This window comes from Falco peregrinus, chromosome 8 (assembly GCF_023634155.1).
Source record: "Falco peregrinus isolate bFalPer1 chromosome 8, bFalPer1.pri, whole genome shotgun sequence".
Taxonomy (NCBI): Eukaryota; Metazoa; Chordata; class Aves; order Falconiformes; family Falconidae; genus Falco; species Falco peregrinus.
In genome coordinates, this window is record NC_073728.1 from 59,409,394 (window position 1) to 59,431,028 (window position 21,635).

The window sequence follows — 21,635 nt, forward strand, 5'->3', positions numbered from 1 at the left end:
AAAGGGAATTTCTTAACTTGTGGTCATCTCAGAAAGGAGAAGCTCCCACCGAGGGAGTGCTGGGGACGGTGCCCACAAGGAGAGGTGCTCGCTGCTTGAGAGGATCCTTCAGCCGCCTCCCTACTTCGCGCTGGGGGCACGGTGGTCCCTGGGGACATGGGCCCTGCTCTCCTCCTGCTGCTCACCACAGCTGGCATCTGGCATGGTAGGTCTATTGGCCCACCTCAAAGCCCTCTGGTGTCTCCACATCACTCTGGGGCAGTTTTGTGGTATGGCAAGGGGTCTTCTGGGTGTGCGGTGCGAGTGCTCGGTCCCTCCTGGGGCGAGGATGGGTGGTAGCCTCGGTGGGGATGGGGCAATGCTGAAGTTGGGTTAATGGACACTCAGCTCTTGGTGGTGGAGGGTGAAGCCTGGCTCCCACTCATGTCTACCAAAAGCCTGCCATAGGCTGGGATGGTCCCTGTTTCTGGAAGTTGCTGCATAAAGTAGCTACTGCTGCTGTGGGCAGGTTCAAGGAACTTTGGTGTGGGTAGGGAGTTGGCAAGAGAACGTGTCTGCTCCATGGCACAGCAGGGAAGGGACACCGGCTTGGCATTTAGTGCAGACTTGGCTGTAGCAGATTTCTGAAGACAATCAAGAGTTTCTGTCACTATAGAGGGATGACAGTGGTTGAAAGAGGGTGTGTTGCTAGTCCGAGCTGGCTCTGGAGCCCAGCGGTGCTGAGGGCTTGCTCTTGGCTGCCTGCAGTGCTGCCAGGGTAAGGCCAAGGGCTGTGGAAAGGTGCATGTAGCGCAGGAAGACCCTCAGCAGTGGGGAGATGGGAAAGGGAAGCTTCCCACTGTTAGGGTCTGGGCAGGGATTAGGAGGAAGGAGAGGTTCAGTGGGGTCTCCTGAGGGAAGCAGTCTCTGAAATAACGCTTTGCCCAAATGGGGCAAGAGCTGGAGGTGCTTGGCCTGCAGGTGAGAGAGTGGGGAAAGTCTGCTGCACCAGTCCTTCCAATGTACCTCATGCCCAGTTGGAGATGTTTGACAACTGCTGTTTTCTTGTGCGGCTGGCACACATGACAGGGTATAGAGCCAGGATGTGGTGGAAACTGACCTCAGGCAGCCAAGGGTAACCAAAGGAACCAAGGGAAAGGTGAATACGCCTGGTTTTTGAGGCTGCGGGGATGGCCAAGAGGCAATAACCCATCAACCTCAAGAAAGAGTCACTAAACCTGTTTTGAGGTTTTCAACCAAACAGACAGAAACCAGTATTACTAATCTTACGTCAAGTGCTGGCAGCCTCTCAGGTCTTTTGTGGCACTTTCTTTCATTTTCCTCTGGAGTTTGCTTGGGGACACAACGAGACTCTGGTGTGAAGTTCCCCCTGAAAGGGGGCAGCGTTGGGGGGAAAGCATTCAGTATGTAACAGATGTAACGGGGAGGCAGTGTCTGAGCCACTCTTGAGCCACTGCAGTGTTTGTATTTTCAGCCCAGGAAATTTGTATCCCTCTTGCTGTTGCACTGCATGGTGTTTCGCTTCAAGTCACATCGTTGACGTGCTGAGCAGGCTTTTTCCAGGTCTGCTGTGCTAGGATCTGGATTGTGAAGGCTGCAGGATTTTTAATTTCATACGGTTTTTTTTAAGATAATAGAGGCTAGGCAGGTCTGACAAATCTGCAAGAGATCATAACAATAGCTGATAGGATCTCTCAGAAGGTTTCTCGAGGCACTGAGCACTGCAGGTGACTAGCTGTGACATGCTCATCAGGCCTGTCTGCCATGTCAGGGTGTTAAGACACACATTTGTCTGAGTACCACGCTGTTGGCCATCTGCAGCATGTCAAGGTTGCCCAAAGCAACAGCCTCTAGTCAAGCAAGAGCCTGACTTCCTTCTCATACCTCTTGGATTGCAAGTGCATCTTCTGAGAGTTCCCAGGGTGACGTGGTATGACCAGTCTGATGGGGGCTCTTGCTGGGGGAATGTCAGGTGCTCAAATCTCAGCTTCAGGTCAAGCAGAGCAAAGAGTTGAAACCTGATCAGCTCACATCTGTGTTCTTGGCCGTCTTGAGAGGTCTTCCTGGGTTTCTTTTGTTTTCTTATTGTGGATTAATCTAAACTTTTGAGGTAGAAGCCCCAGGCAGAGATGTGATGAGCACCCTTTTCCCCACTCCTTGCCCCCCTGATACTGTAGGCGATGGCTCTGGTGAAGGTATGTGTCCTCAGAAAAGAAGTTTTTCCTTGCCATCATTGAGAGGAGAGCTCAGGCCTGGTATGGGTCCCTCACAGGGCCGGATCTTAGGCTGGTTATCCCCCAGGATCATGTCAAGGTCCTGATGACTGGATTTTGTGGTAAGATTCTTGATCATCTGTCTTACCAGCCTTCAGGTCTCCTTCCTCACCATTTCCAAACCCTCAGCAGAGGAAAGTATGTTTTGACGGGCATGGAAGAGGCAGGGACAGAGCCTGCAGCTGTAACTAGAGGTCATGGTTACACAACCAAAGTGTGGTAAAACCTTTGGCCAGCAGTTACTGGTAATGCTGCGGAAGCTGCTGGAGAGCAGCAAAGAGACATCCTTGGGCTTCGTGCAAGATTGCACACTGGTCAGCAGGGAGAAAGCCTCCTCCAGCAGCCCTGCTTCCCCATTCTGGAAAGGGACATGCTGGTCTGTCTCATCCCCCAGCACACATGGCGCACATGAAGGTGTGGATGCTTGGGTGACCTTCACCTGGCATTGTCCTGCATTTAGTGGCTCTGCCCTGTCTGTCCTCACTCTGCTTGTGTGGTGGTTGTGCCATTGACAGGAGTCTCCAGTGATAATCTGAAGGCTGCTGGCTTCTGCACTGTTATGGAGAGTACCTATCCTGAGCCTTTTCTGACCATAGCATCTCAGTAGTAACCAGAGTTGATGACAACAAGGATGCAGAGTGACATGACTCTTGTTTTTCTTGTCCTGTTGTGGACAAACCAAGGACCAGTTATAACATGGTCTTTCCCTGAGCCAATCTGAACACAGTTCTGAGTCACGGAGCTTGGCTGCCCCATCAAATGGTGCTGAAACCTTGGATGTGGAGGGATAGCTGAAGTGGAGAGTAGGTGAGGGAAAAGCGTCCAGTGACAGAGTTATAGCAACAGAAATGTGTCAAGCCCTGCTACAAGATGCAGCTTAGCAAAAAGGGAGGAACATTGTACCTCAGACGTGTGGAAAATGTGGTTTTAAAGGATTCTGGGATATCTTTTTCTCTGCTATGGGAATAAATGAGGCTTTTAATCTTTCCACAGAAAGATAGAAGCATCACAAAAAAAAACCCACCCCACAACATGGAGATAAAACGTCAAATATTCCATACTCTGAAGCTCCCTGTCCTCTGTTTCTTCCAACAGGGTTTGAGAGTTGATCCAGGCCTTGTTTGGGTTTCCTCTGGGCAACTATATTGTTGTCATGCACCTGCAATGCTCTCCAGGGTCTTGAGTCTCATTCTTGACCCTTTGTTAAGTGGAGGGAGGCATCAGCTCAGGACCGCTTAAAAGATGCTCTTTGAGTTCTGATGGATGGGCTCTGGTGTTACAGCCCTGAGCACAGCTGGTAGCACAGGACATATGTTGGTACCTTAGACATAGTCTTCCTCACTAAATGAGCTGTGAGCAGGGGTGCATGAGGATAGGTGTGTTCTGCTTCTGCTGGCTGTGTTACAGGGACAGTGTCCAAGGCAGCACCTAGGCACAGATTTGCTTTAAACAGTCTTTGCTACCCATGACCAGAAGTAGCAGCTTTCTCTTCTCCCTGTGACCAGGGCTGCATCATCTGGCCACTGCTCCCCTTCCCTTTGAAGGATATGCAAGTGCAGCTGGACTAGTGGTGCCGTTATAGGGTGCTTTACCCTCTCCTGCTTCCTGAAAAGTTAGAGCTTTTATGTTCATTTGGACAACAAATCTTTCAACTAAAGAGCTCCTGGGAGTCCAGAGCTGTCTACTGCAGAGTTTGAGGCATCGCAAGACCAAACTCAGCCCTTGTTTCTGCTGCTGCCACCCTGGAGGAGCACTGCCTATGGTGACCTCCTCTGCAAAAAGCAACAAATTGGTAAATTGGTCGGCTACCTTTATATTTAGTTTTATTTGAACCTGTGTGTGTGTCCCTTTAAGATGTGTGGATGGGTTAGCAACTGGGAGGGAAAGCAGAAGTGGGAGAATAGCCCTGGAGAGGGGCCGGAGGGGGATGCAGAGCCCCCCAAGCACAGATAGCCATTTGCAATGTGTTTCCTGTCCTCCCCAAAGGCCTGGCGTGGGGGTGGTAGTACCACTTCTTCCCTAGCCCCGCGGCACTGATTCATTTCTCACTTCCCCCCCCCCACCCTAAATATAGGTAGTGACTCAAAGAACTCGCTGATGCGGCAAAACAGGAAAAAAAATATTTCCTTCTGACACAAAAGGCTGGACTGGGGACCCTGGTTCCCCTTTATTCAGCCAGCAGAGAAGCCATCTTCAAAGTAAAGATGGCATCAGAAATCCAGCTGCGTTGAACTGCCAGTGTCGGCATGGCCTGGTGTGCTGTATGTACAACTGCAGCTGTGGGCTTTCATGAGCCTTGGTTTCCTACCCCCAAATAGGGATAGTAATGCTGACTCACTTCGTAACATTTTGGTAATATCTGCAAGGAGAATGTACTGTGTGACTGTGGTAAGGCATAAGTAGGTGTCCTTCAAAATCCAGTGCCTGGCACCCAAAAAGCCAAGGGCATGCACTGACCTCCTGCTCTGATCCTCTCAGACATGAAAGAAGCTTTCCGTGTCTGCTGTATCTCATCATAGTGCCATCATACTAACAGAGATTAAATTTAAACTTCACCAAATGGTGTTATGGGCTAACCAAGTTCATATAGTAGCTCCAGCTCTGCCACAAAAGGAAAACCATTGCAAGAAGAGGCAAAACCTGACAGGAAAATTTTCCAGGCCAACATCTGACCTAATTGGCTCCAGATGATTGCTTTTCCTGTCCCAGTGCTCTATGTTCACTTGTGGGGTTTTCTCTCTTCCTGGAAATTCATTCCTTGGAGTATCAGGCCATATTGGTCTGGTGGTATTGGGAATGGCTGGAGTGATATGAACTGAAAAGCTTGTCTGAATCCTAAGCTCAATCTCTTCCTGATGTTGAGCTACTCCATGCTCCAGACTGAAATCCAACAGAGCATCTTTAAGGATCATGTTTGCATCCTCTCTTTTTCTTTTGTAGGCTCAGCGTCCCCCTTGATCAGCCCTGACCTCCCTGCTCTGGTTGTCAACACGGGTGATCCAGTCATCTTGCGCTGCTCAGGAGAGTCTGAAGTTGAATGGAAAAGCCAAAAGGATGCATTCAGCAACCACACCAGCAGCACACTCAGTATTCTCAAGGCCACTTACAGGGATACAGGCACCTATAAGTGTGCTTATGTCAACAGCAGTGACAAGGGCATTGCAACTGTGCATCTGTTTGTGCGAGGTAGACATGCGTTCCTCTTCTGCTGGCACAATGGCCTCCTTTCAGGGAGCACAGCCATCGCTTGGGTCCTTTCTATGGCTGTGGTTGTACATGTGTTCGGGGAGCAGTGTAGGCTCCTAGTGTGGCAGGGGCTCACCCACAAACATGTAAGCCCATGTAAAACCGTGCCCATGGCTGGAGCACTAGGGCAGAGTACGCAGCTGCACCTCACGCATATGTGGGAATGGCCTGGACCTCTCCCTCAGTTTACCTTGGCTTCCCTTCCTGAAAAAACAGGGTTGAAAATTTGTTCAATGTTGGAATGAGCACTGAAATGAGAACTGTATTGCCAGCACCCTAGATAAGGGAATCACATGACTTTCATCCTCACAACAGGACCTGAACCCCAAATATTCTTTTACCCCAGAAGTTACACTGTGGTAGCTCCACCACTTGAGTTCACTCCTTTCCTTGTCCTGGAGACACTGTCCTGGACTGGGAAGCTGGAGGTCTGATAAATAAAGCTAACACCTTGGTGAAAAGTTGAGAAGCGAGCATACTTCTCCGCCTCTCTTGCCTATGTACGTTTGTGAGTTGATTGCTGTGCTCCCCTCTAACGCCTTAGCTGGAGCTGGGCTGCTTGTGTGAGTTTTTGGAGGCTGAGTCAGGCAGGCATTGAGCAGGGCTGCCCCAGCGTCGAACTCCCACTGTGCAGTGGTGCTGGAGACTTGCCTTTGCTGGAATGTGTTTCTCAGCTTTGATGCCTTTTCTAATCCCGTTCTCTGGCCTACCTTGTCCCCTCTTTAGATCCTAGTAATGTCTGGTACACCCCAACTTTCCGGATCTTTGTGACCAGAGGCAGTAATGCTGAGCTCCCCTGTCTTATCACGGCCCCTGAGTACGGATCCAGTGTGACACTGACAATGGATGAAACATCTCATCTCTCACCTGGGACCAACTATTCTTTCAGTAATGAGAAAGGAATAACACTATTCAATGTGCAAAGCGAACAGAAGGGCTTTTACCGATGCCAAGCAGTGATAAATGGAAAAATAAAGAAGTCATCAAGAATAAGGCTGATTGTGGAAGAAGGTAAGGGGTTGGGGTTGCTGCTGTCCTCGGGGAGACAGCAATAGCTAAGTTAGTAGGTAGATAAGGAAAAGCTCCTCACCAGTGGCAGGAAAGACCTTATGAACCTGCAATCTTTAAAGGGTATTTGAATTCCATTATGCTCTGGCAAATTGGCTCCTTCAGGTGGGTCTCCATGGGTTCAGCAGCGTCCAAATCTTTGCAGGCGCTATCACAGAAAAGAGTAAAAAGCCAGCCTATCTCCCTGATGTTCTGCAGGTCCTCAGGCTCTGATGCTTGGGTGTAACCATGGCAGAAGGTTCCCCTTCCCTTTCAACCCATAGTGCTGACTGCTGTGCTCTCCCCTGCCTGCACTGCTTCCCATAGACACATGCACAAAAAGGAGGGATGATTGCTAGGGAAGGAGAAGGCTGGGGGTAGAGAGACTGAAGAGGATGGAAAGGAGAAGGTATCTAGGCCCTAGGGAGTCTCCAAAGCACATGGGGTCACTGGACAGCTGACACTGAATCTTTCCCTGCTTGCCTTTATGTAGCACTGGAGAAGCCTGTATCAGTGATGATGGACCCTATAGACCATGTGCGAATTGTGGGTGAACCTTTCCAAGTCACTTGCAGAGTAATTGCTCCATCCCATAAGTATGACATCAGATGGGTGACAACAGCAAAAAACGTAAGTTTTGCAGCTTCAAGGGGTTATAGGGCTTTTCTGGAAACTGAGACACAGGGTGGTAAGAATTGTCCAGACCCAAGTCACCTGCAGCAAAGCCTTGAACTGCCCAACCAAAGCAGCTATTCGAAAAAGCCGTAGAAATCTGAATATGGCCATTCCTTCCTTAGGATGACACAGGGTTAAGAAACACCTGCCCATTGTCAGGACCTTGCTGTAAGAGAGAAGTGAAGTATGTTGTTTCAGCTGAGTTCATTGGGCAGGAGCCACAATACCTACTACGGCAACATCTATCCACCCAGCTCTGCCAGGGCTTATAAGGCAGCAAACAAGTCCAGGACACACAGTTCCCTGGAGAAAAGATGGGTGAAGAAAGGGAACGCATTTCAAAAATCTGTTGTGCTGACTTTTAACTGCTAGATGGTTAGATAAGGTTTGCTGGAAGTCCTCATTATATCTGATGCCTTTGTTAAGGAGTTGAAATAATACACCTTGTGTGATTAAAACACATCTTGTAAAGCCAGCTTATGGTCAGAAGGCTAACAACAGCTGTAAGCCTAATTGCTCTGGAATATCTGCCCTGAACACCCAGGTTTAATATGCCTCTTGGTCTCCTCACAGATGGCTTTCAGCGGCAGGGGCTCTACAACAAAGCTTAGTAGTCCAGAACAGGAGGGGCTGGGTACACTTGTCGTAAATACTCAGTTCCATCCTCTGCCCTTCCAAGAAAATGCCTAATGTTCCTTCTTTGCCTGACAGGTCAGGAGAACTAAAAAGCCTAGTTTTGAAAATGAGAACTACTTCATCAGCGACATCCTGTCTGTTCCAGCAGTGACCATGGAAGATAGTGGGAAATACACTTGTATAGCTAACAATTCAGCAGGCTTCAGGAATGCCTCGACAATGCTTCAGGTAGTAGGTGAGTGCTTCTCCAAAAGACCAGCAAGGTGTGGGCTGAATCACACCTAGACTTGAGTATTTGTCGCTTCTGCCTCCATCTTGTTGCTAGTGTTGTGGTTGGAAACATCATTCTTGCTTGTGCCTGAAGGCTCACATGAGAAACCGTGTTGCTGCTGGGAAAGGAACTGGTGTTCCCTTCACTGTCTTGAGAGGCAGGAGGAAATTTTTTGGATTCTGGATGAAAAATTGGAAAGCTCTTCTCAGTTTCTGTGTGTTTATAAATAGCTGTAAGATAAAAAAAAAGAATGGGCAAGGTTATCCTGAAGACCAGGAAAGGCTGGCTAGAAGGAAGGGCAAGCCACATGAGTAGAGAATGGATCTTTGTCTCATCCAATAACAATCCACATAAAAGGACTCAAGTTTATTATACACTTGCTTGTATCTCAAGACAGAAAATTCATCCTTGCAGCTTCTAGGCTGGTGTTTGCTGATGATCCAAAGCCACTGCATACCATGGCTCAGAAAGAAGGCTTGGTCTGAGTTGTTTCTAAGTGAGAAGCCAGGAGTTTAGCTAAAGGGCCTGTTGTCTATGGACAATCAGAAGATACAGTTTTAGCTTCGTGCATATCTTTCCCCATGAAAGTTCTCTAAGATTTTCTATCTCTCCTCAGGCAGAGTGTAATCCAAGCTGCCATGACAAAGCAGCAACTTAAAAGCATTCCTTTGGCAACTTAATCTGTGTAAGGCCTCATTCCCTCCTGCGGTCTCCCAGCTGAGCCTGCCTTTTCCAGTAATGGCCCATTTGTGAAGCTGGTATAAGCTTGTTTCAGGTCTCTGGACATGACTGCTGATGGTCATGCTCTCCATCCCACAGAGAGAGGTTATGTGTTCCTGACCCCAGTGCAAGCCGCCAGCCAGGAGATTGCTTTGGGAGAGAGTCTGGAGCTGCAAGTCCACATCGAGGCTTACCCAAAACTTCTTCACTGGGGCTGGGAGCACACAAATCCCTTGAAGAACTCTGAGACCACCACATCCAAGGGCGTAATGATCTCTGGAAACAACTGGTATGTGCTCTCTCTCTCTTCTACACTGGCCACGACATGTTTCCAACAATGTTTTTTCCTTGTGAGACAAGCAGATCTCATGCTACTGGCTGACAGAAAACTCTCTGGTTTCAAAGAGGGAAACTGTTCTGCCTTTCTTATCTTTCCACTATTATTAACAAGCCACAGTGAGCAGGTCTGATCAGGTTAAGGGGGACACCACCTCTGTCTGACTTGGCAGCTTTCTCTTTAGAAAATGTTGTGGAAGACAGTATTACATTAGTGGTCTGGTTGTTCAAGTTCACACTCTCCTTGCAGGAAGAAATTGCAGAGGTAAATGAACAGTACAAAACAATCTAATTCCCTTGCTGCTTCTCAGACCTGTCCCATGCCTTGAAGTCTGGAGAGTGTATGTACCAAGGGGCACTGTATGCCCCATGTCAAGAGAAGCCAGAAACATCACTGTGTGGATAAGACCTGATGGAGGGCACAGACCTGCTCCTCCAAAGCCTACAGACAACTGAGGAGAAAAGGAGTCTGAAAGAAAGAGAATAATTCCATTTGTTGGGGAGTTTTGGCAATTCCCCTTTCATTTTCTTAGAAACCAAAAAATAATACACAAGAGGAAGTGCCTCTTGGCAAGCATGATGGTTTTAGGGCAAACTTTCTTGCATCGGGGTCTGAGAAATGGGCTGGGGGCAGAGGGGAGTGGGCACTTGATGAGCTAAGAAATGGGAGGAATAACTCATTCTGCCAAAGGCAGGAGGACCGGCATATTCTGGCCCTTCAAAAGTGATGATTTAGATGTAAAACGCTTCTTTCTGAGCATTCACCCACCTGTAGCCTTTCAGAAATGCTGTGCGCTTGGTGGCAAGAGATCTTTCCTCTAAGAAAGATCAGACCCTCCCTGCTTCCCCTGAAGAAGCAAGCAGCAGGCTCCTCTCGTGGGCTGGGCTTAGTGCTGGGATGTGTTCACCCACTGCAGGGAGCAGGAAGCAACAGCACCTTGCTGAGCTGTGTGAGTGCTTGAGTTTCCTCGGCACAGCTTTCTTCACGGTGGTTACTCTCTCTGTGTGAGCAGGTATAACAACACACTCTTCCTGAACCGCCTGCAGGAAGGAGAGGGAGGTCTCTATACATTTTATGCCCTCAACAACGAGACCAACGCATCAGTTACCTTCAGTATCTCTGTGAAATGTAAGTGCTTGGCTTTGCCCATTCTTTGCTTGCCCTGAGGCTGCTACCCAGCTGGCAGCAAGTAGGGTGCAGTACCCGTGTGCTTCCAGCCCAGCACCCACAGACACACAGCCAGACTGCGTCTGGGACCCAGCCCAAACCTACGTCCTGGTGTTTTATTGTTGCACACATGGGAAGTAAATCAGAGCACAAGGAATGTGCTCTTCCTCTGATCATAGCATTCACAGTTTATGTGCCTTCCCCAACAGCTCCTCCAAGGATCTGCAAAATCAAGGTGCCAGCCAATGACTCCAGCATCCTTCAGTGCATGGCCATCGGCTACCCTGCCCCACGCATTGAGTGGTACCAGTGCCCTCTTCACTCTGAGAGGTAAGAAATGCCCAGGAGACTGAGGACCTCCAAGGTGTGCACTTGCCCTTGCGATGCTGTTATTTGCTGAGTAGCACCACGTCGGCTTGCTTACAGGCAATATAGCAGAGTCTGTTCAGTAACATCAACAAGGATGTTGCTCTGCTAAAAAAAGTGGTTCTTAAGGACTGTCTGAGGACAGGGAGCAGGTACTATTCCCTAAGTCGTAAGCTTGAAGAGTTCAACCACCTGTGATTCATGTTTTCCAATGCTTTTCTGAGGAACATGTGGATGATTTGAAATGCCTTGATGTATGCTGCTGTAGAGCTACATCCTGGCTGGTCCTAGTTGTCTTTCTGGGACCTCCAGCAGGTCTGAGGCTCTGCAGAACACAGGCTTACTGAGCTACAATGTGATGGAACTGGAGCTGCCTGGACAGAGGTTGCTGTGTCTCAGTACCAGCCCCATTCAAGGAGGGAACTGCTGGCAGAAGACAACTGTAGTCATGTGGAGGCAGTTAAGGCCCTGTCTATACAGGACTTCCGTGTTCAGGGAGAGGTCTTTAACCAGGTGGCGAGTAACGTCTCATAGAGCTGCAGCCCCAATCCCCTGCGCCTCCTCTCTAGTCTGAGACAGGCACCGATTCATTTATGAGCGACTGTGCTGCAGAGGAATGCTCAGTCTCTCCTGCTTGGTATCTCTGCAGATACAGCGAGGACTATCGGTTGCTATTGAATGACTCCAGTCCCCAGGTGGTGAACGTGTTGCCGTTCCGAGAGGTGGAGGTGGAGAGCGTTGTCCCTTTCCAGGAGCTGGGTGACAATTTCACCTTCTGCTGTGTGGCCATTAACAGAGAGGGAAATGCTTCTGACATGTTTCACTCGCTCACCATCACCAGTAAGATACAAACTGATAGCTTGGCAGAGTGGGGGAGAATCTGGGGACTTTTGAGGGCCCATTTTCCTATATGTGTATATCTTTAGTGTATTGCAAGAGAGGTGGAATAGGTTCCACAAGCTCGCTATCCTCACAGGAGGTGGGAAGCTTTGGCATTTGCCGGTCCTAGGAGCTATGTGGGAATTTCTGGCTGGGTGTAGCCTGGTGCCAAAGGCTGAGCTGTGCCACGAAGACTTACAACTGCAGGGTGTAGCTCCAGGGTGCAGCACAGTCAGCTGTCTATCAGCCCACTGGAGCCCAGGAATTGCATCTTTTGATGGGACCGTTCTTGCTGCACATATCTTGGTCACCTGGTGCTGTTTGTGTGGAACTGGGGTTCACAGAGGAAACTGTTGCAGCCTTGAGTCAAGAATTTCCCTCAGTTCCCAGCAGCTCTTTTGAGTGTCTGAGGCCAGTGCTGGGTTATATTGCGTACAGGGGAAGCCTAAGTGAACAGCTGGGCAAAATGCTCCCAGAGATGGGATTGAAACATGAGTGTTTTACTCATCCGCATTTTTTTGTTCCTCTAGGAAGTGTCATGGCCCCCCCAAACAAGTTCTTCAGCCCCATTCTCTCCACCTGCATAGGCACATCGGTCCTGCTGCTACTGCTCCTCCTCTTCCTCCTCTACAAGTACAACCAGGTCAGATTCCCTGCTGCATAGCAAGGGCTGCAAGGGCTGCCCAGCCTCAGAGACCACAGGGCCTCAGCTGGCAGCCATAGGCAGGGAGCGTTCAGCTTGGAGGTACCAGGCAAGCTACTTCCATCTCCATTGCCTCCCAACTTTGCCCAGGGGTTTGCTGCCGCAGGACAAGGCTCACACATCAAATCTGGTGTTAACACCTCTCCCACTCCGGTCCCTCAGTCTTGTAGCCCCGAGGTCAATGAGGATATTCCTTGGTGTCAGACAAAGGTGCTCTCACTCTGTGCTGTCAGTTGTCAGTGAATCCACAGACTGAATTAAGGAGGGAAAAAAAAGTGGTTTGTAGCTTGCATCTACTTTTTATTTTCCTCCCTACTTTATAAAAAAAAAGTCTTTATGGGGAAACAGGATGATGTTAGAAGGCGTTTGTCTCCAGGAAGACTTGGTCACAATTTTTATGCAAGAACTTGCCCCATTTTCTCTGCAAGACTCATTTTCAGCATTTGGTTGGATTCCTACTTAGTTGTTTCTATAAACTGTATCAATTAGTAGCCACCTCTGCTTCATCAGTGGGTGAAAATCTCCTGGTTTTCAGCTCTCCCTTTTGGCACTTTTCCTTTGACAGCCCATCAAGGCAGCAAATTTTGCAGCAAAGTTCTTGTGCTAGTTGTCAGAAGATCCAGCAGAGTGCTCTCCCAGGCAAGCACCTACTGCTTCACAGGCAGAGGTGTCTTTAGCCAGTAGTCCAGAGACAGAGAGAGAGAAGGGTGGATTGTTTTGTAAGCACAGCTCTGAAGAAATAGCTTTTAGGAAGGTCTTGCAAGCCCAAGAGAAGCAGGACGTGTTTATAAATAATATTACCTGCTTCAGCCATGGGCTTCTTAAGCCGTAGCTGATTGCTGCAGTGCCAGGTGAATTGTGGAGCAGAAAGAAGCAATGCTCACCCTCTGGGAGCAGGCCACAGCATGTAAACTGAGTGCATGTGGCATGAGGGACCTCCACCAGAAACTGTACTGCTTGGTGCAACCTGTCTGGGCCTTTTTCAACAGCCTGCATGGGCATGGATATTCAAATCTCAGGCAAATTAAAAAGAAACAGTGGTGGGGGGAAAACAAACAGATGCTTTGCATCAAAACTGCGGATCTGTTTGCCTCAGTTATGGTCCCTCATGCCTGTGCAAACCCAGCTTTGAGCATTTATTCATATGCTGCATCCTTCTCCGCAGCTCTCCAGGCGAAGTGGTAAGGAGAAGCATTTCAGTACACACCTCCCAGTAGCTGGGGCACAAGGTGATTCATCAGAGCAGTGGTCATTCCACCCATCCTTCCCTGCGTCTGCGTTCATAGACCTGAGACTACCTTTGCCCTGCTGGGGTGCAGGTCCTTGCCTGTCTCCTCGTACAGGAGCGAAGGCCACATGCAGTATTCTCGTACGCAGCTATTTCACCGCCTTTCTCTGTATTTGTGCCTCCAGCTGGCTCCCTAGCCCTCTCAATGTGAATGACAGCACCCAGCACAAACTGGCAACTGCCTCTGTTCACAGGCTCCAGCACTGCTTCTCTCTGCCTTGCCTGGCTACTTCTGCCCTGCAATTCGTGGAAAAGAGAAGAAATTCTTACTTCTCTTTCTCCATTTATTTTTTTCCCCATAAGGGAAGCAGGGCTGGGCCAGCTCCACTGTTCTGCTACGCTCAGCAACCCAGGGTACCAAGGAGGCACAGTGGGGACATCGTCTTCCAGCACCAGCTGGGCACTGTCAGCTACTTGTCTGGTGCGATATGCTGGCTCTGCCAGCCCAAGTGAGGGCAACGCGCTACTTCTAAACAAAAGAGGCATGAGACCCTCCTCGAGTCATGGGTGATGGTTTGGAGGGACTTCGTAAGAGCAAAAGGACTGGGCTGTACAGACAAAGTCCCCCTCTTTCAATCCAGGTTCAAAGCAAGAAATATTTGATGGGCTGAAATCTAAGTCTTCCCTCTGTGCCTGTGGGGTGAGAGCTAGAGTGCACGCTGGGCCTGGGGAACCCTCAGGACTTGAGGAACGTTGGATAACTGGACTCTCCTCCTTACAGAAACCCAAGTACCAGGTGCGGTGGAAGATCATTGAGGCCTGTGAAGGGAATAACTACATCTTTATTGATCCCACTCAGCTGCCATACAATGAAAAATGGGAGTTTCCCAGGAATAACCTCCAGTTTGGTAAGGAACCTTCCTTGCTGCTTGCCTGGTGGTGTGCAGCTCACCGCAGAGCTGAAATGCTCCAAAACACAGAGCCAAAGCAACTGGGCAATATCCAGAGCTGCATTCAGACATTTCAGTAATATCCTTAATTAGGTCTTGCTGTCCTCTTCCACACAAGCTGGTAAATGTTGGGGTACAACCTGCTCCAGCCTTCCATTGCTCTGAGGAAGGTTGAAAGGATCATGTCCCTCCTCTTGTGGGTCATTCCTAATGCACAGAGCTAGTAAGCCCATGTTTGAACATGGCCTCTTTGCTCACAGTAGAGCTCCCCTCAGATGTTAACCAGCTCCTAAGCAAGGGATGTGTCATCTTGTCTGGGCTTAGCAGGAATCCCCACCCAGCAGACATCCTCCTGCATGCAGGACAACTGCTCACTCTTTTTCTGTAAAGCATTTTTATAAGCATACTTTTTTTCCCTCTGCAGGAAAAACTCTTGGAGCAGGAGCCTTTGGAAAAGTTGTAGAAGCCACCGCTTTTGGGCTGGGCAAAGAGGATTCAGTCCTCAAAGTGGCTGTGAAGATGCTAAAGTGTAAGCCCACAGCAATTTGCAAAGTTTGAAATCCCCCAAGCTCCTTTGGGCAGGATGTAATGCATGTTTACCACATGTGTTGGTGCTCCCAGGCTGCAACATCTACTTTTAGATGTTTCTGTGACAAGTACTGGGTGCTGGAATCATGCTGCTGTCATTTTTGTGGACACATGTGGCCAGAGGCACAGAGGACACAATTTTCTTTCTGAGTGTGTCTCCTCCTTTTGTTCCGTATCTCTGTCTGCACCTTTTTCTGTCCTCACACTTAATCTCTTCTATGTCCCTCCCTCTCTCCTTCACACAGCCCTTCTCCTCTTGCAGCATCAGCAGACACAGATGAGCAGGAGGCTCTCATGTCTGAGCTGAAGATCATGAGTCATTTGGGACACCATGAGAACATCGTTAATCTGCTGGGAGCATGTACCTATGGAGGTAGGATCCCCCAGTCCTCCTTCCCCCATGGACCCCTCCCATGGCCTGCTCTGAGGCTCTTTCTTACTTCTCCTCAGTCTCACAACAGAGACAGCTGATGAGATTGGTGGTCTTTTTTTGAACCTAGAGCTTTGCAAGGGCCTGTGGGCTGGCCGTTTCCAGATATGCTTATGTGGAGTATGGGTTCTGCGGCCCCTCCCAGGGAAAGCGATCTTCAGGGCAGGTCACAGCATCATTTCTTAATGAACCCCTTCTGCCTCTCTCCCAGGCCCAATCCTTGTCATCACTGAGTACTGTCGCTATGGAGATCTGCTGAATTTTCTGCGGAAGAAGGCTGAATACATCATTATCCAGGATTCTGCCCTGGACACCTCTTTAGACAGTGCTGCTGATTACAAAAACATTGACCTAGAGAAAAAATACATCCGCAGGTAGGAGCAGAGCTCAGGTGGCCACAGGACTGAGCAATGCAGGGAGGGCCTGGGTACCTGCTGGGCAAAGTGTGCAAAGAGCTGTTCTGGAGAGATATTAAAGCCAAGGGTCTGGGGACTTGGGGAACACCAGGCTGTAAAAACCAGTGGGGTTGCCTTTGTTTAGATTCAGTTACCTCTCCAAGTTTTTCAGTCTTTGACAAGTGTTGAATATCCCACAATAAATCCAGGTTCCAGTCCAGTCTTCCCTTCCACAATCTAAATTGTTGGGCACGTGGCTTTTGTAGGACAAGAAGCTGAGTGCTCCCCATCAGCCACGGGCAGTCCCTTGACAAAAGGGGAGCAGTACTTGGAGCTCCATACCACAGGGCACCTAGGTCCCCTTTTCAAATCAGCCTCAACGCAGACTTTCCCTTTGCCCTTAAGCCCTAGCTCAGCCACTTCCTGCAGGCAGGGATGTGGTTTCTTCTCTCAGTGGGTGTGGAGAAAGGCAGAAGGTACTACTGGAGGGTTGCTAACAGGCTGCCTCCATCTCTGTTACTTCTGACTCAGTGACAGTGGCTTTTCGAGCCAGGGTTTGGAAACATATGTTGAAATGAAGCCTGTGTCATCATCATCATCTTCGGCGTCATCAGATTCTGCGCAAGCTAGGGGTGAGTTAAAGGCTCATTTCTGTGTTTCCATGATTTCTTTATTCTGGCCATCCTGTCTGGTTTAGCTCTGGGGATCCATGATATAGCATACCTTGCATTACTCCACAGGTTTGCAGCAACTCTAAAACTTTGCTTTGAATTTCAGGGAAAAGCTCGGAGGAAGAAGATGAAACCAGGGAGGACCTCTGTCCCCTCAGTCTCTCTGACCTGCTACAGTTTTCCAGCCAGGTGGCCCAGGGCATGGCATTCCTCGCATCAAAGAACGTGAGTGCCAAGAGGACAACTGCCCTCAGCACCCCAACTGGGAAACACCACTCCAGCCAGCAGGCACCAGCCATCCCATCTGCATGAGGCTCAGGATGTTTTTGGATGGGGTGGCCAAGCTCAAGCAAGTTGCTGCTGGAAATGGGCCCCTTTGCTCTGTTCATGGGGTTCAGACATGCTGAGCCATGGTGACTGGTGTTCCCTTCAGAGCATGTGTCTCCCACAGGCTCCAGACAGGCCATAGCAGCAGGGCAGTGCTATGGGGGGGTAACTCAGGGCTGTGCATTGTGCTAGTCTCAACATTTTCTCCCCAGCTTTCACATGAGGTCAGGAACTTCGATGTGAAGCTTTCTCGCATTGACAGCTTCTCCACTGCCCCAGGGACAAGGAACTGAAAGCGGCTGTTGAGCTGTCTGCCAGAGCTGGCTCCACTTAAAGAGTATCACAGATTAACTGTACGACACTGTATCCTCATCTCCGAAACAGTCAACAGCCCCTGGTTCTCAGCCTCCTCCCCTGGGGAAGATGACAGCCCCATGTGATTGAAGGACATGGCATGAAATGTCACATCTTAGCATTGCAAATGAAGTTGAAAGAGCCCATACTCCTCCTATGTGACACAGTGCCTCTTACAGGGGCTTTTCGAGCAGTACACGTCCCCCTTGTCCCTATAAGTGTTGTTTCAGTGACACGCCTGGGCTATAGGGAATTAGTTGGGACTGCTGGCGCATGTTGTCTGGATCTCAGTTGTGCTTCTTTCTCCCCAGTGCATCCACCGTGACTTAGCAGCCAGGAACGTGCTTATATCAGATGGACGGGTAGCCAAGATCTGTGACTTCGGCCTGGCCCGTGATATCATGAATGACTCGAATTATGTTGTAAAAGGAAATGTAAGTAATTGAAACAGGGACAAAAGAGGGTGCAAGGGTAGGGGCTGGGTGGAGCACAAAGGACAGGGTGGCGCAGCCTGCAGTACTTTCTGCCCTTCCAGGCCCGCCTGCCCGTGAAATGGATGGCCCCAGAGAGCATCTTTGACTGCATTTACACAGTGCAGAGCGATGTGTGGTCTTACGGCATCCTCCTCTGGGAGATCTTCTCCCTTGGTAAGAAAGAAGCAAGTTTGCAACCATCTTTTGCTTTCCATGGCTTACCACTGCCCTAATACTTCTGCAGAAAAGTTTCCAAGAAAGGAGGGTTGACAAAAATCTAGGTTTTACCACAGCCTTAAAACACTGTGTTATGCTTCCAGAGGGATCATTAAAAACAAAGAATCCTGGCTAATTGGCTCTAACTCAGAACTCCCTGAGGAGCAGCGCTGGCTCAGGCGATGCCCCAGGCTGCCTCTTCCCATCCTGTAAGGCTGGAGCAACCCCGTAAGCCGCTGATCTGAGAGCCACCTCTGCTCCTGTCGCCGTCACAGGTAAAAGCCCGTATCCAGGCATGGTGGTGAACAGCAAGTTCTACCGCATGGTGAAGCAGGGGTACCAGATGGCCAGGCCTGACTTCGCTCCCTTGGAAATGTGAGTGGATGCGCCAAGGTGCACGCAATGGGTGACAGGGTGGCTGGAACCACTTCGTGGGCCCGCAGGGAGATGGCCCAGGGACCCCGGTCACAGGTCTGCCTGCTGGTCCTGGGTGCCTCTGCCCTTGAGGTTCAGGTTGGATCCTACCAGGCTGCTCCTTGTCCCCCTAGGAAAGCAGGACCTGGGGCAGTCTGTTACGATGCTCTGTCCACTATTTCCTCCGTTTATGGACATGAAGATGGGAGAGCTCATGTTAGATGTCTACGTTCCTGAACTCTGTAGGGGTTTTTCTTTTTTTTCAGTCAGCTACTTTTGACTCTAGGACTATGAGAAGACAGGCCTGAGCAGCTTACAGCAGGACAATGAGTTTAAGCTTAAAGAAAAAAGTACTGGAGGCACAAGCACAAAACTTGATAATTAGTTTGCTTCATCTGCTTCTGTGCTCACCTTTTGCTAGAGTACTACACATGCACCAACCGTGGGTTTTACAGGCAGGGCCTGGGGGTGCAGACCCTGAAGCAGCTTTCAGCAGTGCCATGTAACTGCCCTGCCCCTGTTGGCCCCGCAGGTACAGCATCATGCAGGCGTGCTGGAGCCTGGAGCCCACCCAGAGACCTACCTTTGACCAGATCAGCTGCTTCATCCAGAAAGAGCTGGAGGCGCAGAAGGAGCAGGTGAGAATCTATGGAGAGAAGGGGGAAGGGACAGGTGCTTTCCCCCTACATGAACATAGCTCCTGGGCAACTTTCCTGGTGGTGACCCTTACATTTAACTGATGGGAGCAGCTTAGTCTTGGTGGGAAGTGCAGAGAGGCATCTACCTTCCCCATGCTGAACAGTTAAGTCACTCCCCACTGTGACCAAAGGAGGGTAGATGAAGAAATGCAGCTGCTTTGGAGCAGCCCCTGCGGGCAGCAGTATGGGCAGCGATACAAGTACCAGTGCAGCAGCCCTGCCCCGCTCCCCTGGATTTGGGGTGCAGCCGGACAAAAGGTGCGCTGGCTTGGGACCAGCTGTCTGCAGGCTAGCCCTGCCCTGTGGGCACAGCAAAGGGCAGCGTGAGTTAGCATCCCCAGCTGCTTGTCTGTGCAGAAACAGATGTTGTACACCACTGGAGGGACTGAAACACACCTGAGGTGGGATGGGGTTGTGTTCCTTTTTTTGCTTTCAAGGACTACACCAACCTGCCCTCCACTGCTGAGGAAGACAGTGGCTGCGATACCTCTGGCTGCTGTGAGGAGTCCTGCGAGCAAGAGGAGAGTGGCCAGCCCCTTCTTAAGAGCAACAACTATCAGTTCTGTTAGCTGGTACCACCACCCCAGGGTAGATCCCAGTCCTCCCAGTTCTGCAGAGTGCACAGTTCTGCCCTGCCCTAGGACACAGGCCTCCTGCTTTGGCCCTCCTCTCTGTGATTTCCGAAATACAAGTGTTACCACCTCCCCTCGCTGAAAGGACAGTGCTGGAGTGACTCAAAACCAAGACGCACCATGGGGTCCCCAAGGTCTTACCACAAGCATAGCATAGAGTTGTTAGGACGGTAACATGCTCCATCTCTACAAGGTACAGAGAGCCCCCAAGGAGGCTGTGGAGAGTTTGGGTTTTGTAGGTTGGTGGTTGTTTTTTTTTCAAATACTAGTTGTAGCCAAGTAAGCAGTTTCCAAAAGTCACTCACATGACTAAACCCCTGTGTTTTATGAGCATGTCCTGAACTAAGTCCTGAAGCTGGAACTGCTCATGCAGCAGCCCTCTTTCTTGGTGCTCTCTTCCCTTTGTCAGTCTGACCCTGGATGTTGCAGAGTGAGTGTTCAGATACAGGTAAACCCCCTACTCGGCATTAAATATGCATTAGCCTGTGTTTCCTCATGCAATCTACCTCTCTGCAGATGATGCTTCTGCAGGGAGTGTTTTGTGAAGCTCGGGGAGACAACCCCAGAGTTATGTGAACTTGTGCCCCAGTAACAGGACAGAGGGACAGCTGTCTCTCAGGTAGAACACAGAAGTAACCAGTGCCCTTCCACAAGAGCACTGGACACAACCCAATCCAGGAAAGAATGGCAGCTTAAACAGATCTGGAAATGATCAACATAACACATCCTACAAAACTTCTGAATTATTAAACATGTAGCAATCACTGCCTTTGTCATGATTACAGACATGTTCTTGTACATATCTTCCTGAGTGTATTTTTAATAGTACAGCTATTGTTTTTTCCCATAAGCTGGAGCCTAATGCCCTTAAACTTGTTTCTTGTCTAGCTCTTGTTTTAGGTTACTAATGCCACAGCTACCTGGTCCTGTGTAGCCATCAGAAGTAGCTAAGTAACCTTCTTAGCTTCACCTTATTCCATAGGCAAAGGATCAGTATTCCAGGTACAAGCACTGACAGGGCTCAGGCAAACTACAAGACAGAACTCCTGTATCACAGGTGGCATTTGTCATACTGTGAGCAATTATATCATGAGCCACTTCTGATTATATTAAACCTGGTTTTATGCTAACACCAATTCATTCCTCTTTACTAAGTAAAAAGCTAATGTATTTGTATCTGTCAGCGTTATAAAGAATAAGATGTTTAACAAAGTAAGTTTCTTCCAGGGCTTTAAGGATTGTTCTCAGGGGGGAACAGATCAGAGCACAAGTGATGCATTGGTCCATCCTCTCACACCCTTCAGCTCTGCTCCAATTCCTCAGACACATTTCTCATTACCAGTTCTCAAAACCATTCAATCTCGTGTAATGCAGAAACTTAATAAAAGCAAGGTTTTAAAGCGCTGGGCTCTGCGTGGCCTGTGTGTAATTGGAGAAAAAAAATGAAGTAGGCCCTGTTGCACATGGATGTAATGGGGGAGCAATTTCAATTGTGATGACGTGACAACAGTCACCGCATTTGAGATGGGCATGTGGCAGCGGAATGCCAAGGGCAGGGTAGACGCAGAAGGGCCCTGGTGACCAGAGACTGACGCTTACTGTGGCAGAACCTCCTGCAGCAGTGGCTTTGATGCAGCTGAAGCCCCAGCCCAGGCTACTGAACACACCCTGAAGAGAAGTTATGTCACCTGCTGCAGCCTCTCTCCTATCAAAGTCACCTCAAGAGCTGCCCTGTGCAGGGAAATGCAGAGCAAGAGCACACAGCCCTTGGAGTTGACCATCTGCAGAAGCTACTTCATTGCCACTTACTGAACTATACTTCAGCTATATTTAGCAGGATAACTTTGACATCCAAGCAATTTTTTGAACTCCTCCCTCTCAGAACACCTTGCTTCTAAGAATACCAGGCCTTTCCCCACTGCATGGCAGTGCAGACTGG

The 21,635-nt window shown here is 49.4% G+C and overlaps 1 protein-coding gene across 1 annotated transcript; it reads left to right on the plus strand.

The window, feature by feature from the left end:
* Positions 1 to 21: 21 nt before the first annotated feature.
* On the plus strand, positions 22 to 21,100 carry CSF1R (colony stimulating factor 1 receptor). Its single transcript, XM_005231792.4, has 21 exons — positions 22 to 205; positions 5,214 to 5,459; positions 6,246 to 6,530; positions 7,060 to 7,196; positions 7,953 to 8,112; positions 8,968 to 9,157; positions 10,218 to 10,333; positions 10,582 to 10,702; positions 11,388 to 11,578; positions 12,148 to 12,260; positions 14,330 to 14,456; positions 14,923 to 15,027; positions 15,349 to 15,459; positions 15,728 to 15,890; positions 16,443 to 16,543; positions 16,689 to 16,807; positions 17,575 to 17,697; positions 17,799 to 17,910; positions 18,228 to 18,327; positions 18,899 to 19,004; positions 19,502 to 21,100. The coding sequence occupies exons 1-21, from the start codon at positions 157 to 159 to the stop codon at positions 19,631 to 19,633; spliced, it is 2,907 nt and encodes a 968-aa protein (XP_005231849.2). The 5' UTR covers positions 22 to 156; the 3' UTR covers positions 19,634 to 21,100.
* The last annotated feature ends 535 nt before the right edge of the window (positions 21,101 to 21,635 follow it).

What these genes read in the sequence shown, in the direction of transcription:
- CSF1R (XM_005231792.4), top strand. Translation starts at nt 157, where the DNA reads ATGGGCCCTGCTCTCCTCCTGCTGCTCACCACAGCTGGCATCTGGCAT. An exon ending in TGTGCATCTGTTTGTGCGAG is followed by an intron (nt 5,460 to 6,245) that starts GTAGACATGCGT and finishes TCCCCTCTTTAG; the next exon opens with ATCCTAGTAATGTCTGGTAC. An exon ending in TGCCCTCTTCACTCTGAGAG is followed by an intron (nt 10,703 to 11,387) that starts GTAAGAAATGCC and finishes GTATCTCTGCAG; the next exon opens with ATACAGCGAGGACTATCGGT.